Source organism: Lotus japonicus, chromosome 3 (assembly GCF_012489685.1).
Source record: "Lotus japonicus ecotype B-129 chromosome 3, LjGifu_v1.2".
NCBI lineage: Eukaryota > Viridiplantae > Streptophyta > Magnoliopsida > Fabales > Fabaceae > Lotus > Lotus japonicus.
In genome coordinates, this window is record NC_080043.1 from 24,200,082 (window position 1) to 24,219,146 (window position 19,065).

The following is a 19,065-nucleotide window of genomic DNA, read 5'->3' on the forward strand; positions in this document are numbered from 1 at the left end:
CGATCCCTATTCAAGAGGTTATAAAGTATCCCTCATAACTTCATAACTTGTATATAGACATATTTGATCATTTGAATTCTTGAGGCAAAATCATATATTACACTAACCGAACTATCTTATCTTAATTATTCGTGAAAAGTATTCAACTTAACTCTCTTGCATTCGCTGATTTGAGTGTGATACTCTCCTAGCGTCCTATCATTTTTAAAAATCAAAAGGTGAATAACCAATAGGATAAAATAGTAAAGACTAGTTATACATCCAACATGTAAAATCCTCCTATAGGCAATACTCTATATTTTTAACATTTTGTAACTTCTTGCAACTTGTATGTATAAAATTATATCATCTCTTTACTATAACTTTTGTTAGTCCAAATTTTTTTAGTACATCGAAAAAATAAAATTACACGTATCAGTCGTGAGTCAAGGATCGATCTATGAATTTTTCCTTCTCCAATCCATTCCATATATCATTCGATTCTTACCACTTGAGCTATCATCCAGGGACATGTTGGTCCAATCTTTATTACATCATAAAATTATTAATATTTTGTTGGTGGAATTAGTCCATAAAATTAAAAGATATATATAGGAAAATAACATGTTGAAAATGACAAATGAGTTGAAGGCCCATACATAAAACGGCTTCAAGTTTAAGCCCAAAAGCACAACAACTACCTATATGCCATAGACATTTCCATTTCCATAATTCCATTCCCTGATTTCCCCCGTTTCCTCCGTTTTGAGTTAGGAATCACGACAAGTTTCCACACAACAGTGTCACCCCCGTTTCTTTGTTTCACTTTCCTCACCAAAAATAACCAATCCAACTCACTGAGTCAGTGACCCGCTTATTATAACACTCACAAAAAACACTCATTACATTCTCACTCTCACTCTCTTCTCTTCCCAACGCAATGGACCGGGAACGGGACCCATGGCTCGACGATCTCGCCGACGATCTCCAGTCCCTAAGTTTCGCCTCCACCACAACCACCGCCGCAACCGCCGACATCAAAAGGAGCACCAGCTTCAGCTCTGAAACCACCACGCTAACCGGCTCCTCCTCCGCCCACCTCGCTCCACCAACCTCCGCCAAGCCTCACGCGCCGTCCTCCGACCCGCGCTGGGCCGCCATCCACCAGATCCGGTCAGAATCCCCCAGCCGCCGCATCGTCCCCTCGGACCTCCGATTCTCCCGCCGCCTCGGCTCCGGCGACATCAGCTCCGTCTACCTCGCTGAACTCAACGAAGGCGCGCTACCGGTGATGTTCGCCGCCAAGGTCATGGACAAGAAGGAGCTCGCGAGTCGCAGCAAAGAAGGTAGAGCCAAGACCGAGAGGGAAATCTTGCAAATGCTTGACCATCCGTTCTTGCCGACGCTCTACGCCACCATTGACGCCGCGAAATGGTTATGCCTCCTCACTGAGTTCTGCCCCGGCGGCGACCTCCACCTCCTCCGCCAGCGCCAGCCGAACAAACGCTTCCCGGAACCCGCCGTCAGGTGCGCACACTCTACTCTAACCCCGCCGTTGCTTTCATCTATTTTCTGTTTCTGTAACCGTTTTAGCGCGTGAAGCATGAGAACTGTGTCCCGCGCGTGGGAATGTAGAGCTAGAACCGTTATCGCAATTCGCAAGTCATAACCGACGATGAAACGTTGAAAACGATGGGTTCCGTTCGCCGGTGTGGGACCCACCGGAGAAGTCACCGTTACTCGTGCCGTAACTAATTCCTGATTCTTCTTCTCCGGTAGCCTTAATTTTCGTTTTATTTATTTATTTAATATTTAATTAATTAGGAACTTAAGTCACGCGTAAAAGATGAATCTGTTTTATTTATTTGAATTGAATTATCAGGGTGAAATTAAGGGTAGGTCAACGTACGGTTTAAATTAAATTAAATTAAATTATGATGACGTGGCTTTCCAGGTTAGGCTCACTTTACTACAACTGTTACGGATTCACGTGTGTAGGTTAAACAATAATAATTGGATAATCATGTGTCATAAATTGCATGTGCCCTACGAATTGGGTAAAACGCTAGTCTAGAAAGTCAAAACGACACCTTCCCAGGTCAGCAGCTACTCTTATCAAGTCATGTTAGGTGTAGCTAGCTAGCTAGATCCGTTTTACTGGAATAATGATATGTTGACACCTCAAAAATGAGGTGGAATGAGATGGAGGAAGAGAGATAGGAAGAAATGAAAAAAGCAAGAGAGAGAAAGTAAAAGATGTGATAAATGATAAGATGAGAGAGATAGAGATAAAAATATGTGGAAATGAAGTGTATAAAAAGGAGGTGTGTATATATCATTGTTGGTTTTACTGACCATTCTACCGTACCATTCTAAAACTAGCTCTGTGTCCTTGTCATTTTGCTCTTCTGGTCTGGTATTTAGCCTATGTTTGTTAGGGAAGAAAGAAAGTAAGAGGAAAGAAAAGTAGAAGAAAATAAAGGAAAAAGGAAAGAAAGTGTCCTTGCTCTTTGTTTCTAGTAGCTGACATGACACAGTAACCATATGTGAATTATGAAGAACATTTTAAAAAAGGTTCATTAAATTATTAGAAAATGTAACTTGGACTATTAGATTGCCCGGAAGGATAGAAATATTAATTATTTTATTTAAAAAAAATAAAAATAAATTGTTATTGAACGAATAATTAAATAAGAATTGTTCCCGAATGATAGCTCAAGTGGTAAGAGCTAAGATCATGTGAGTTGAGTGGGGAGGTCCAAAGATCAATCCTTGGGGTGCAATTTATTTTTCCAATGTAAAAAATCCTACATAAAAAATCATAAGGAGTTAGTTTAGTGGAGCATGACAATGACTCGTACTTGATAATTTGCATATTCAAACCCCTTCTGTACTCTCATTATGGTGAGATAAATGTAAGTATTCTGTAAGTGTCATTTGAACCCTGCAATTTTCCCTACCTTGGACTAGGCATCATCCCATCACCCTAAATATATTCAACCAAACAAATAAGGGCATTGGTATGGTGCTTGTTTGAAATGAGAGGATTTAGAATCCTTTAGTACATCAATTGGATTGAAAATTACTAGATTGTAAATTATAAGAATTTATTATAAAAAAAGTATGATGAATTAAGGTAAAAATGTATGGAATTCCTTCCCTTTTAGATGGGTTTGAAAGCAATTGCCAAAAAATAACCCTAAGTAAAAAGGAATTCATGACGTGATGACGCAGGTCATCAATCCAGGGATCTCAGGGGAATCCAAATACTTTATGTCCTTAAATTTTTGCGGGATATCTGGTTTTTTATTTTATTCAAACAAATCAAATAGGAGGTTAATCTTGCTTCCAGTTGCAGCCCTGACTTGACTGGGACATGTTGTTCCAAAATCTGGTTCTAGTGCTCGCAACCTGCAACTCGCAGTTTTCTTTTATTTTAACAGCTTTACTCTGTCGTAGCGTAATTAATTTGCTTTTCCCTGTTCTTTCATATATGTTCCTGCTTTTATGGACCAAAAAAATATGTGTTCATAACATGTCTGTTTCGTGCCCTTTCAAGAATTTTTATTTACATGTTTTTTTATTAATTTGTGGATGCTTCTTTAGGTGATTAAGAAAACTCTACAAAACAATGAAAGCAAAAGCTGGGTGTTCTTTCATATGCACTGAAAAGAAAAAATTATAAGCCATAACTTGGGATGAAGAGTTGTTTTCTTGCTTTTGTTTTGTTGTCATTATTTGCACGTCTTATGCGAAACATACAACTTTTTGAATTAACTCTCAACATACACAGGCAGTGTCATTGACATTTTTCTCATTTTCTTTGTTTAATTTGAAAGATATTACACACAACATATAGCAAATGCAATATCAAAAAACATCCATGTCTTACAACCGACAGAAACTGGTTACTAGTCTGATCAGAAAAAACATCACAGACGAATATACTCAACCATAAAAAGAAGAAGAAGATGTCGATATGTCTGAAGGTCAAACATTTTACTAGAAATATAACCAAAGTCACCTTTAGGCTTTGTTTGGTTGGGTGGAAAGAAAGGGGAGGGAAAGAAAACACGGAAATCGATGCATGAATTTAGACTAAGGTTAGTCTAAATTCATGCATCGATTTCCGTGTTTTCTTTCCCTCCCCTTTCTTTCCACCCAACCAAACAAAGCATTATATTAGGATAGCAATTCTCATCATTGAACTTGCTTTGGGGTAAAATTTAGTCTAACTTAAATTTTAATAAATTACAAATATTCTATACATTCAGTCCTGAGCGCGTGAGTGGTGTTATTTGGATCATGTGTTGACAAAAAATATAAACAAAATAGTCATTGTGTAGGTCATCTTTTAGCTAGTTTTAGGGTAAAGTCGAATTAACATGATTCTAATTCTAATAATGTGCTAGAGGGATAAGAGTTTCTTTTGGAAGTGCTTGATCTATTTTAGCCTAATTAATGTGCATTGGACCAGCCCACGTCGATTTATGTCCTTATCTGACCCTCATGATCCCATATGTAGTCCTAACAACCAATATTCTTATACATAATTCGTGTCATGTTGGCCAGTAATCTTCTCCTACCCAATAGATATGGTATTATTGCATTTTTTTTTGTCAAATATAGGCCAAGCATCTTCACACCCAAACATGAACATTTTTCAACAACTCCGGCTAATTAAGTTAAACTTGTCTATCTTTGAATTTGACAGATTAACTAATGTAATACTAATTCTACTCTTTATCTAATGGTTTTTACAGATTCTACGCATCAGAAGTATTGGTGGCACTTGAATACCTTCACATGTTGGGGATAGTGTACCGTGATCTCAAGCCTGAGAACGTGTTAGTTCGATCAGACGGTCACATTATGCTCACTGACTTTGACCTCTCCTTGAAATGTGATGATTCCACTTCAACGGCCCAGATCATCTCCACTCAAAACTCTCCTCACATAGCCCCACACAAGGATCCCCGTGCTGAAGCACCACAATTCAACTCCTCTTGTATAATCCCCAACTGTATAGTCCCAGCAGTGTCGTGCTTCCAACCCAAACGCAAGCGGAAGAAGAAGCAGAGCCAGCATACCGGGCCAGAGTTCGTGGCCGAGCCCATGGACATCCGGTCCATGTCATTCGTGGGAACCCACGAATATCTAGCCCCAGAGATCGTCTCTGGGGAAGGCCACGGCAGCGCCGTGGACTGGTGGACCTTAGGGATATTCATATTCGAATTATTTTACGGTGTCACACCTTTTAGAGGCATGGACAATGAGCTAACCTTAGCCAACATTGTGGCTCGTGCATTGGAGTTCCCAAAGGAACCCACCGTGCCAGCCACGGCAAAGGATCTCATCTCACAGTTATTGGTTAAGGACCCAGAAAGAAGGTTAGGGTCAACAATGGGGGCTTCCGCAATCAAGCACCACCCGTTTTTCCAAGGTGTGAATTGGGCATTGCTTAGATGCACAGCACCACCCTATGTGCCCCCACCTTATACTACTAAAGAAGCTGTATCTGATGATAGTTGTCCACAGACCCCTGTTGATTATTATTGATCAATGTCATTATTAAGTATGAAGAGTTAAAAGTACAGTTGATAAAATAGTTAATTTCACGAAATTTAATTCTCTTTCTTTTGTCCTTAAATTGTCACCATACCCTTCTTATCTTTACATTTAAGAGGCTTGAATATAATAGATTGTAATTGTCAACCAGCTATATATGTTGATTAAACTTGAGTGACGACAAGAAATTGGGTGTTGGATTATATAATATGGTTGGGGACAGAAAGTTGCACATGATTTGAATATTTTGTTGGGTTTTCAAGACATTAATGGGGAGGGTCAACAGAGATATGGGCTACACCGAGATCAGACAACATATGTATAAACAATGACATTGACCTGGGGAGTGTTTGAACGAGAAAAGCGGTGGCACAGCGTGCGGGGTCAGGTGCATAGAGCCACGTACATACAAGACCATGCCAATCAACGTTTTCTGTGGCGGGATCTATTTGTGAAGATCATGCGTTTGGCCATGTGAAATGTCGTGTGTTAAGGGTATGAGACAACTGTGGGGTTTGGTTGTAGCCACTAGCTTGTGAGTGAGTAGCGTGAGAAGTGAGAACCACCTTTGCTTCTTCTGTTTCGGATCGTTTACGAAATGGTTGTCTAATTTGGCTCTGAATATTTTATTGGGAGTTGCTGAATTACTCATGTAGCTAATTTGATTAAAGATTCGTGTACATGTAAAAGGTGTAGAACAATATATATATATATATATATGAAGAGATGAGAGATAAGTATAAGTGTGATATATAATGTGATGTTGTTGGAACTTGGAAGAAAGAAATAGAGCGGAAAAAAATGGTGTCACAAGGTGTCTGCACTATTTGGTGGTCTATAAATCATTGCTGAGCTAATTTTACTCAAGTCTAATTGATAATGATCGGATGAGTCCGACCGAATCACATGGAAGGGTATTGATTGAAGAGGAATCGTGTAACTCTGGCGGGGAGGGGCAGCAAGATGAATCTTCACAGTGCTCCACCGTCTGTGGTATTCGGAAGGGGTCTCTGCGATGATACTTTGACCTTCAAGATAAAACGTGAGTTTTAGGAACTTGAGATATGATATAGATAATGTGTACTTTATGTTCTCCAAGCCTTGTTTTGTATAGCTTGAGATTGCATGGTTGGAGGCGATCTTGAGTGCTTAGTATATTCTTGAACTTTGTCCCTTTGTCTTGGTTGTTGGTCCGTAGTCACTTGATGTGATATGACGTAGCGATTCGAAGTAGGGTCTGGTCGAAAGTGAGGCTTGATCGGTGAAATTGTGATCATTGATGGGTTGATCAAATCGACCCCCACCGAAGTAAATGATGATGAGTGTAGTTAAACTAATAATCATTTGCGCAAGTATTTTAATTTTTGAGACGTAAAATTGAATTAAAACATATGAAGAAGAATAATGTTGCTTTCACACCCCCTCTTTGGGGTGGAAAAGGGTGAAAGAAGGAGAGATAGAAAGAGAGAGAAAGTATGAGATGTGATAAATGATAAGAGGAGAGAGATAAAATTAAAAATGATTGAAAATAGAGTGTATAAAAAGGGGTTGTCTAACTGATCCAATCCTGAGCCAACATTTCGTGAATCTCCAAGAATTCTTCCCATAACACGCATGGTTGTCAATCTCTAAAGATATCTCTCAATCTCTTACGAGATTACATTACCGCTTACCAAAGAACATGATCCGTAAGGGGTGACACTTTCTTTTCATGATCTCGGGTGGTCTCTAGAGATATCTCATAATCTCGGATAATATGTCGAGATCACATGTGTTGGTCCGAAATGTACAAAAGTGTTAAGTACAAGGACATTTCAAACATTTTACACAACATTTTAGGGTTTTATTGAGATCTCATTCTCACAAATAACATTCGAGCCTACACCTTTCACTCCTCTTACTTCTTTCATTCTCGCAAAGCAGCCCTGCACCTCTCAACCATGATTTGTGGCAAAGCCACTAGTGCGACAAGCTCTTCTCGGTGACGACCTCCTCTGCATGACACCATCCTTTATGTGACGCCCTCCTCTCTTAGACTTCAGCCTGCGGTTTGCAAAGGTAATTCTCTTAAATTTCGCAAGGTTCTCATCTCATCTCCTAAACTATAATCTCAACTAGCATTCAGTCTAGTGATGATATTGATTCTAGTGGTGCTGAATTTGATGATGAAGGATTGGAAATTTGAAGATGATGACTATTGGCTTATTTGTTATTGTTTTAAGTTTATCATAACTTGTGTTGTTGTTTTGTTATGATTTATGAACCTTAGATTTGGATATTTGGTAATTTTATGCAAGGTTTAAATTGTTATTATTGGATGATTTTGTTATTTTTAATACTATTAGTGTCTCTTTTGTTATAAAATGGATGACCATCGTGGGCCTGACCCATGTTTGCTTGTACTACATTGTACACTTGTACTACAGTGTACTACTCTCTCAAACCTAATGCTATATATACATGGAGGCTGCACCTAGCAAGTCACCCCTGATTCACCTTATTGTTCTCTTGCTCCTCTTTCTCTTCACTAATTTCTCAACACGTTATCAGCACGATAGTTCTCTCCTTTCAAGCTATATAAATGTTGAACCTTGCCAAGCTTGATTTTGTGGCCCTTGACATTACTGGGAAAAACTATTTGTCTTGGGTGTTAGATGTTGAAATACATCTAGATGCGAATGATCTTGGTGATGAAATCAAAGAAGGAAATGCTGCATCAAACCAAGTTAATGCTAAAACTATGATTTTCCTTCGTCATCATCTTCATGAAGGATTAAAAACTGAATATCTTACCATAAAAGATCCACTTGATCTTTGGAAAAATCTGAGAGAGAGGTTTGACCATCAGAAGACTGTCATTTTGCCAAAAAGTCGTTATGAATGGCTGCACTTGCGTTTGCAAGACTTTAAAAGTGTAAGTGAGTATAACTCTGCTTTGTTTATGATCACTTCTAAATTAAAATTGTGTGGAGAAAATATTCTCCATTTTTCATGCATCGAATGTGGTCTTGCAGCAACAATATCGAGAACGAGGTCTTAAAAGTACTCGAAGTTGATATATTGCCTTCTCGTGGCTGAACAGAACAACGAGCTTCTCATGAAAAATCATGAGTCTCGACCTACTGGTAATGCTCCATTCCCTGAAGTGAATGCAGCAGCACACAATCAACTTTCTTGTGGTCTAGGCCGCAGTTACAGTCGAGATTGAGGATATGGGTATAGCCATGGAAGATTACCAATGAACAATTCTTCTTACCAGAAGTGGAAGAATAATGGAGATCATGAAAGGATCAAAGGTGTGAAAAATGATAAACACGTTGAAATCACGTGTTATAGCTGTGGAACTAAAGGACATTGGTCACGTAATTGTCGTACGCCAAAGCATCTTGTCAACCTCTATCAAGAGCACATTAAGAGTAAGTGGAAAAAAGGTAGAGACAAATCTCCTTGAAGATAATGAATTTGATAATGATACCACTCATTTAGACGTTGCTGAATTTTTTTTTTTTTTTGATGATCGTGATGAAAGGATTGATCACTTGATTGGTGATGGGAGTGTTTAGAAATAAGTTTAATATTTTAATTCTTGTTTTGTTTTTACTTTCCCACGGATCTTATGTTTGTCCTTGATTTTTCCTTTAAGCAATTGAGTGTTTATTTATTTGAACGTTAATTTTATTACTATCTTATTATTATCTCATAGTTGTTTTCTTTTCTATTATCAAGACTAGACGTTCTTGTTAATGTCATCACCTCAAATGGTGAAGATATTTGTCTCGCTGATTGTACAACCACGCACACAATACTCAGGATAAATTCTTTTTTTCTTCTTTGGTGATGCAAGAAGAAAATGTTCGTACTATATCTGACACTATAAAAATGATTGAAGGACCCGGAAGAGCCAAAATATTATTTCCTAGAGGAACACAATTGAATATTGAGAATGCACTATATTCCTCTAAATCTCATAGAAACTTATTAAGGTTTAAAGATATACGTCAAATGGATACCACATTGAGACCATGAATGAAGAAAATGTGGAATAGCTTTGTATCACAAGAGTGATACCAGGGAGAAAATGCACACTTGAAAAATTACTTGCATTCTCTTCTGATTTATACCATACAAGCATTAGTATACTTGAAACAAATGCTACTGTAAACCAGAAGTTTAGAGATTTTTCTATTTGGCATGACCGGTTAGGCCATCCTGATTCGATTATGATGAGAAAAATAACTGAAAATTCATGTGGACATCCATTGAAGAGGCATAAGATTCTTTAAACTAATGAATTCACATGTCCTGGTTGTTCACAAGGGAAATTGATTATTCAACCATCACCAACAAAAGTTGGGAGTGAATCACTTCTTTTTTTTGGAACATATACAAGGCGATATATGTGGACCAATACACCCACCATGTGGACCATTTAGATGTTTTATGATTTTAGTTGACGCGTCAACAAGATGGTCACATGTATCTTTATTATCTTCTCGCAACTTGGCATTTGCTAGATTACTTGCCCAATTGATTAGATTGCGATCACATTTTCCTGATTATCCAATCAAGAAAATACGCCTTGATAATGCTGGTGAATTCATATCTCAAACTTTTAATGACTATTGCATGTCTATTGGAATTGATGTTGAACATCTTGTAGCACATGTTCATACAAAAAATGGACTTGCAGAATCATTTATTAAACGTTTACAGTTAATCGCAAGGCCATTAATTATGAGGTCAAAGCTTCCAACCTCTTCTTGGGGACATGCAATATTACATGTTGCATCATTAACTCGCATCAGGCCAACGAGCTATCATAAACACTCTCCAATGCAAATGGTTCATGGTCAAGAACCTAATATTTCCCATCTAAGAACTTTTGGATGTGTAGTATATCTTCCAATTTCTCCACCACAACGCACAAAGATGGGCCATCAAATAAGATTAGAGATATATGTTGGGTATGAATCTTCTTCTATTATAAAATATATTGAACCATTAACGAGATATTTATTTACTGCTCGATTTGTTGATTGTCATTTTGACGAATTAGAGTTCCCGATATTAGGGGGAGAGAATAAGCAGTTGGGAAAAGAAATTAGCTGGAATGAATTATCATTATCTCATTTTGATCCTCAAACAGAAAAATGTGAACTAGAAGTTCAAAAGATAATTCATTTGCGAAATTTAGCTAACCAATTGCCAGACGCATTTGCTGATCCAAAAAGAGTTACTAAGTCATATGTACCATCAGCTAATACTCCATTAAAGATTGATGTCCCTGTTGGACAACCTAGTGTTGCAAATAAATCTATCACACGCCTAAAGCGTGGCAGACCTGGAGGTTCCAAAGATAAAAATCCTCAGAAAAGAAAAGGAGATAAGAACCAAGATGACATAAATGAGGATATGATAGCTCCAGAAGAGTAGCAAGCCATAATTAAAAATACAGTTTCAGAAGAAACTCAAGTACCTGAAATTATTGAAAATGATGAGATCTCAATTAATTATGTCGTGAATAAAGTAAGATGAGACCGAAACGTAGTCAACGTTGATGATATTTTTGCACATAGCACAACACTAAATGTGATAAACGATAATGAGGATCATGAACCAAAATCTCTTAATTAATGCAAACAAAGAAATTGTTGGCAAATATGGAAAGACGCAATCGAGGTTGGGTTAAAATCGCTTGAGAAGTGTAAAGTATTTGGGACCGTAGCTCGTACACCTGAGGGTGTAAACCCAGCTGGATATAAATGGGTTTTTGTACGAAAAAGAAATGAAAATGGTGATATTGTCCGATATAAGGCAAGATTTGTTGCCCAAGGTTTCTCACAAAGGCCTAGGATTGATTTTGAAGAAACACACTCACCTGTGATGGATGCAACTACGTTTCGATATTTAATTAGTCTGGCAGTACAAGAAAAGCTCGATTTGCGCTTAATGGATGTTGTTACAGCTTATTTGTATGGATCACTTGATACTGACATCTATATGAAACTCCCTGAAGGATTTAAGTTGCCTCAAGCATAGATTTCTAACACTTGGGGTGATTATTTGATTAAATTGAATAAATCAATCTATGATCTAAAGCAATCTGGGCGTATTTGGTATAATCGCTTTAGTGAGTATATGCTGAAAGAAGGATATACAAACTGCGGTTCAGGGGTTTTGTCATATCAGATTGGCAGGGTATTGACCAGATTACCTCTCCTCCTCATGCTAACTATTTGTATTCTGTTCAAGTCGTTGCCCGTGACAAGTGTCATTAACTACTACAAGTCAGTTAGGACACAAATCCCTAACTTTCCTCTTAATTTCTCAAATTTTGCCGCATCCAATGCTTTTGTAAAAATGTCTGCTAACTGCAAATCAGTTTCCACATGTTCAAGAGTGATAATTTTTTCTTCCACCAATTCTCTAATGAAATGATGACGAATATCAATGTCTTTTGTTCTACTATGCTGGATTGGATTTTTGGAAATGTTGATAGCACTCAGGTTGTCACAGAACAATGGCATGACATCTTGTTTGACATCATATTCCTTCAACATTTGTTTCATCCACATCAATTGAGTGCAACCACTCCCAGCAGCAATGTACTCTGCCTCAGCTGTAGACAAGGAAACACAGTTTTGCTTTTTGCTGAACCAAGAAATGAGATTATTTCCCAAGAAGAAACAACCCCCTGAGGTTCTTTTTCTGTCATCTGCATTTCCTACCCAATCTGCATCACAATAACCTATCAACTTAGGATCAGTGTTGTGAGCATAAAAGATACCATAGTCAATAGTTCCACCGATGTACTTAATGATCCTCTTGACTTGTAGAAGATGACTTTCCTTAGGTGCAGCTTGATACCTAGCACAAACCCCAACTGAGAAGGCAATGTCAGGTCTGCTAGCAGTGAGATATAGAAAACTTCCAATCATGCTTCTGTATAAGCTTTGATCAACATCTAATCCATTCTCATCCTTAGTCAATTTGACATGAGTTGCTGCAGGAGTTCTCTTGTGTGTTGCATTGTCCAGACCAAATTTTTTAACCAATTCCTTAGCGTACTTACTCTGAGAAATGAACATAGAGTCTTCCATTTGTTTCACTTGCAAGCCCAGAAAGTAGTTTAGTTCACCTATCATGCTCATCTCAAACTCAGATTTCATTTGTTTGACAAAATGTTCTACCATCTGGTCTGACATTCCGCCAAAGACAATGTCATCAACATATATCTGCGCAATCATCAATTTTCCTTTGACACTCTTTACAAATAAGGTCTTATCAATTCCACCTTTGTTGTAACCATTGCTAGTTAGGAATTCAGTAAGTCTTTCATACCAAGCTCTTGGTGCCTGTTTTAATCCATACAGAGCCTTTCTCAATTTGTAAACATGTTCTGGATAAGTTGAGTCAGTGAACCCTTTTGGCTGTTCAACATAGACTTCTTCATTCAAATAACCATTCAAGAAGGCACTTTTAACATCCATTTGAAACAATCGGAACTTTAGGAGACATGCCACTCCAAGCAGAAGTCTGATGGATTCTAATCTAGCAACTGGTGCAAAAGTTTCATCAAAGTCCACTCCTTCAATCTGAGTATACCCTTGAGCTACTAGCCTGGCCTTATTTCTGGTGACATTGCCACTTTCATCTGACTTGTTCCTGAAAATCCACTTGGTACCTATAACATTTACATCATCTGGTCTAGGCACTAGATTCCACACATCATTTCTTTTAAACTGAGCCAATTCTTCCTGCATAGCATTTATCCAGTATTCATCTGTGAGGGCTTCCTTGACATTCTTGGGTTCAATTTTTGAGATGAAACAACCATTTGCAATGATTTCTCTGGACCTTGTAGTTACCCCTGTGTTAGGATCTCCTATGATGTTTTCTCTAGGATGAATCTTCTGAATTATGATAGAGGGTCCTTTGTTCTGTGGTGATGTGCTTTCATTTTCATCTTCAGATTCACTGTCTCATGCTATGTCAGTGACATGTGGTCTGACAACGGACTGAGGTGGAAGATCTTCTTCAATATCCTGTGTAACTTCAGTTTCTTCCAATTTATTATCAATCACTACATTTATGGATTCCATCATTGTCTTGGTGCGAGAGTTGTATACTCTATATGCCCTACTGTTTGTAGAGTATCCTAGAAAAATGCCTTCATCACTCTTTGGATCCATCTTTCTTCTTTGCTCTCGATCAGCTAGTATGTAACATTTACTTCCAAAAATATGAACGTATTTTACAGTAGGTTTTCTCCCTTTCCATAACTCATACAAAGTGGAAGTAGTTTCAGATCTAATTGTCACCCGATTGTGAATGTAGCAAGTTGTATTCATTGCTTTAGCCCAGAAGTGATAAGGAAGTTTCTTGGCATGCAACATTACTCTGGCAGATTCTTGCAATGTTCTATTCTTCCTTTCTATCACTCCATTTTGTTGAGGAGTAATAGGTGCTGAGAACTCGTGACCTACTCCTTCACTGGCACAATAGTCTGAGAATCTACTATTTTCAAACTCCTTGCCATGATCACTTCTGATTTTGACAATTCCATAACCCTTCTCTCTTTGGAGTTGTTGACGTAGTCCTTTGAACACATCAGAAGTGTCTAATTTTTCTGCAATAAAATTTACCCAGGTGTATCTTGAAAAGTCATCAACACAGAAAAAAGCATACCTTTTTCTGCAATGGTGACATTTCCATCTGGTTCTGTTTCTTTTTTGTGCTTGAGGATAGGCATATGGAATCTGAGATTGCACATGTGTGACACCATGTTGTGACATCTGACTTGACATGTGAAATTCAGTTTTCCTTTCAGCAGGTACAAACTGATGAGTGACCTTCTTGTCATCATCTGGTGTAGAGTCACTTACATATCCCAGTCCTTTCACATCCCTGGCGGTTTTTGTTGTTTCTAGCATGAGATCAAACATATCAGTTCCATTATTCAACATGCGTACAGATTTAACCATACCTTTCAGTTTGGATTTCAAGACAGATGCTTCCTCCTGAAGATTTTCATTTAGACTTATAAGTTCTTGTTTTTCCTTCTCAAGCTTTGTGACAGTTTTGTCCAGTTTCCTACCATAGTCGCAAGCCTCATGAAATTTTTTCAACAAGAGCTTGTATGCACCAGCAAGTTCTTCATCTGAGATCTCTTCATCACTGGAGTCACTATCAGTGTTGTATTTTACAGTCAATCCCATTACTGGATGTTCCTTTTCTTCCTCAGAATCATCATCTGACCACATTGTCACCATTCCTTTTGCTTGCCTTTTCAGGTATGTTGCATATTCTGTTCTGATATGACCAAAACCTTCGCATTCATGACATTGTACCCCTTTTTATTTGCTTGCTCTGTCTTCTTCTCTGTTCTTGGGAGCCATTCATGTGCCCTTGCTGGTGTCAGACCTGTTGTCAGTAACACTTGGTCTAGAACCTCTGTCAAATCTTCTCATGACTTTGTTGAATTTTCTACCAAGCAAGGCTAGTGCTTCTTCCAAATTTTCATTTGTGTCTCCACCATTCTGACTTCCTTTTCCCAGATTTGACAGAAATGCTATGCTCTTGTTCTTTTCCTCAGACCTATCATTGATGGACATTTCAAAGGTTTGTAATGACCCAATTAGTTCATCCACTTTGATGCTACTAATGTCTTGTGCCTCATCAATAACAGTGACCTTCATGTCAAATTTCTTAGGTAAAGACCTAAGGATTTTTCCGACCAATTTTTCATCTGTCATGGGTTCTCCTAGTGCAAAAGATGCATTTGCCATATCACGCACACGCATATGAAACTCAGAGATTGTTTCTTCCTCCTTCATCTTGAGATTTTCAAATTGAGTAGTTAGCAATTGAAGTCTTGATAAGCAAACTCTGGTTGTACCTTCATGAGCAACCTTGAGAATCTCCCAAGCATCCTTAGCAGTAGTACAAGTATGAATCAGCCTAAACATGTTCTTGTCAACACCATTGAAAATAGCATTAAGAGCCTTAGAGTTTGCAGCAACTTCTTCATCTTCAGTCTTGCTCCAATCTACTTCAGGTTTGAGTTCAATAGTTGTGGTTCCTTCCTTGGTTTGCGCTGGATGAGTCCACCCTTTGAGCACCGACTTGTACACCCTTCCATCATCAATAGATCGAAGAAATGCAATCATGCGAGCCTTCCAGTAGTAATAATTTGTTCCATCAAGCATAGGTGGCCTGTGAATAGAACCCACATCCTTGCTGTTGTCCATGATACCAGAAAAGTAAATCCCTGGAGCTCACCCAATCAGAACAGGGTGCCTGCTCTGATCCCAATTGAAATTCTGGCACACGCGGACAAATGTTCTACCAGATGTCTAAGACATCTTGTACAACATGATACAAAACAGTTAATTGAATGTGCAATATAAAGAACATAAACAGAGACAAGACACACGGGATTGTTAACCCAGTTCGGTGCAAAATCACTTACGTCTGGAGGGTTTTCACCCAAGAGAAAGATAATCCACTATTTAGAGAAGTTGTACACAAAAGGTCTTAACTGAACTGCCCCAGTTCACAGCATTTTCTACCTATCTCTACAAGTATTTATTACTTAGTCCTCCCCATAAGTATGAGAGCCCCTCTCACTTTCTCTCAATCACTGCCATAGTGATTCAATAGCTCACAACAAGAGCAAAGACAGATCTCATGATCAAACAACAAAAAACTCAACTCTCAGCAAAAAAATCAATACATGAATAAGCTGAGAGAACAACAAGTGTGAACACAGACAAGAGTAAACCCTAGTTTTACTCAACAGAAGCTCTCTACCTAAACACTAGGTTTCAGTCTTCATATATAGCATTCATCCAGGCCTTGTCTTCGATGGGCTTGGACAAGCAAAGGTCCACACAACACTCAGGGAGTAACTAGGAAACAAATCTGCAGAAAAGTCTTCAATAATAAGTTTCATATTTCAGAAATAAAACTCTCACACAATCTCAGATCAAATCATTGAAACCGATTTGATCACATAGAATATAATCCTTGCACGGCGCATAGAAGCTTCCAGAAATACCCTAGCTTGATCACCAAGTAATCAAAACGAAGCTTCACAGAAAACCTAGCCAACTCATTGCAGGTTTCGCAGGGACAGATGTCACAGGCAAGATGTTGTGACATCGGGTCCGACATGTTGGTCAAAAACTTAACTTAGCTAAAATGCAGACAACATAACAAAGGAACAACAATAACATTCTCTCGCCCTCCTCTGATCAACCACAATCTTTCCCACTCTTCCGCACATCAGCAGATATTTTACTGCCAGGTGAGCTGTTGAAATCACCGCGTAGAGGCGATTGAGCGTGTTCCTTCCAATGATGACGTTGTATGACGCCACGACCTGCAACACAAGATACCTTACGCGGAGGAGCTTGGCGTTTTCGTCGACACCAAAAATTGTGTCCAAATCTATATATCCGCGTACCCAGACTTGCTCGCCCGAGAAGCCTACCAACGTTCCTGGGTAAGGCATCAAATCTTTGTCCGTCAGTCCCAACTGATCAAATGCATCACCGTAGATAATGTCAGCAGAGCTCCCCTGGTCTAAGAGAACTCGCCGCACATTGAAACTGTTGATCCTTATCATCACAACCACAGGATCATCCTTGTGTGTTTTGATCCCCTCGAAATCCGTGGATGATATCACAATATCTGGATGTTGAAAACCAAATGGGGTCTCATACTGTTGCACTGATGTCACTGCTCTTACGTGCCTTCGCCTCGCCAAGGTCGTGTCCCCGCCACCACCAAAGCCACCCGCAATTGTGTTTATTGTTCCAACTAGCGGCTCAAGATCCTTATTAAAGGTTCCTTCGGCCCCCTTCTTCCTTGTCGCCAGTGTTTCCTTTTTGTCAGTGGTTGGCGTACGGTGGCGGTCGTCCCTCTTGCGGTCGTCATGCTGGCGGCCTCCTCTGTACCGGTCTCCCTGCTGTCGTTCTCCATTCCATCGATCGCTGCGGTCATTCATCTGCGATCGCCCCGCCCAAATGAGTCTCTCAATTTCGTTTTTCAGTGTAAAACAATCCCCCGTGTCATGGCCTGATGTGTGGTGATACTCGCACCACTTTGTTTTATCCAACGCCACTCGAGGCGGGTCGGTCTCCTTCTCGCCTTCCTCAACTGCGTGGGTCGCCTTGACCTCACGGAGTAGCTCCGTCAAATGTGCATTTAGACTCTTCCCTGACTCCTCTTGCCGACGAGAGTCATCCTGATGCCACAGTCTATGACGCTCGAAGTTTTCCCTCTTAGGGTACAATGGCTCCTTCACAGCCTTTTCCCCTGTCCTCATTTTCCTGTCTCACCTCTTGCTGCCCTCCCCTCTCTCCTTACTCAGTTTTCCTTCTGGCGATGCGTCCCTCTGTTCGCCATCCTTCTCTTTTTTCGCGCGCCTTCGCTTGAAAGCATCATCCTCCTCGTCCAGAATGTAGGTGTTCGCTCACGTGCGGATCTCTGCCATGGACTGAGCTGGCTTACGGCTCAATTTGCTATTCAGCTTCCTTGGCTGCAACCCGTTCTTGAAGGCACGCGCACAAGCATGCGGCTCTGATTCCTCAATCTTGACGAACGCCGCGCTGAACCGTTCCACGTACTGCTTCAAAGTCTCACCCTTGGACTGGCGGACATTGTACAGATCCTCAATTGTCAGCTGCTTGGTTTTACTGGCGGAAAACTGGATGAGGAACTTTGATGAGAAATCACGAAAATTTGTGATCGATCCTCGGGGTAGAGTTGTGAACCACGCCATAGCCGTGCCTTTGAACGTAGCTGGAAACATCCTACACTTTACTGCGTCGGAAGCGGCACTAATTACCATTTTTGTGTTAAAGTATAGCAGATGCTCCTTGGGATCAGCTTTCCCGCTATACGTCTCAAGGACAATATTCTTCATGTTATCCGGGATAGCCACCTCCCTCACTGCCGCCGAGAACGGTTCAAATTCAGCCACAGCTTCCGCTTCGCGCTCCTCTTCATCCTGTTGCTCGTAACGATAATATTCCAACTGTTCCTGTAAGTAATCGTTTTGCTGCCGTATATCATCGATGCTACGGACCAAGCGCCTCCAATCTTGTCCGGAGATCGGTGCTTGAGGTGCCGGAATCTCCTCTTCCGAAGCTCCGGGGGAATGTACCGGTGACCTCTGCTGCTCCGATGAAGTTCGCGGAGAAGGTAGTGGAGGCGTTGGAGAAGGAGGAGGCGGAGGTGGAGGTGGCGGCGGAGGAGTTAACTGATCGGTTTCCTAACGGTGAACCTGCTCGCGTCGCGGCCTGCCTCTCACGCGACGCGGAGGTGAACCGCGCCGCCGCGCCTGATCTTCGTCGCGTCGTCGACGACGTGTCTCCATAGATCGAAAAATGAGAGCGTGATGTGAAATTCCTAAAGAGAATGAGAGCGTAATCACTTTAGAGAGAGAAAGTAACTATATTTCGATCTTGTTATTTCTCAAATGAGCTAAGAGTCCTTTACAATTGGTATTCA

The 19,065-nt window shown here is 39.9% G+C and overlaps 2 protein-coding genes across 2 annotated transcripts; one reads left to right on the forward strand and one right to left on the reverse strand.

Moving 5' to 3' along the window:
- The first annotated feature begins 663 nt into the window (after nucleotides 1-663).
- LOC130748196 (serine/threonine-protein kinase D6PKL1) lies at nucleotides 664-5,694 on the forward strand. Its single transcript, XM_057601364.1, has 2 exons — nucleotides 664-1,506; nucleotides 4,743-5,694. The coding sequence occupies exons 1-2, from the start codon at nucleotides 920-922 to the stop codon at nucleotides 5,536-5,538; spliced, it is 1,383 nt and encodes a 460-aa protein (XP_057457347.1). The 5' UTR covers nucleotides 664-919; the 3' UTR covers nucleotides 5,539-5,694.
- A 12,331-nt stretch (nucleotides 5,695-18,025) lies between these two features.
- On the reverse strand, nucleotides 18,026-18,478 carry LOC130743803 (uncharacterized). The gene has a single exon (XM_057596029.1). The coding sequence runs from the start codon at nucleotides 18,476-18,478 to the stop codon at nucleotides 18,026-18,028; it is 453 nt and encodes a 150-aa protein (XP_057452012.1).
- Nucleotides 18,479-19,065: the final 587 nt, after the last annotated feature.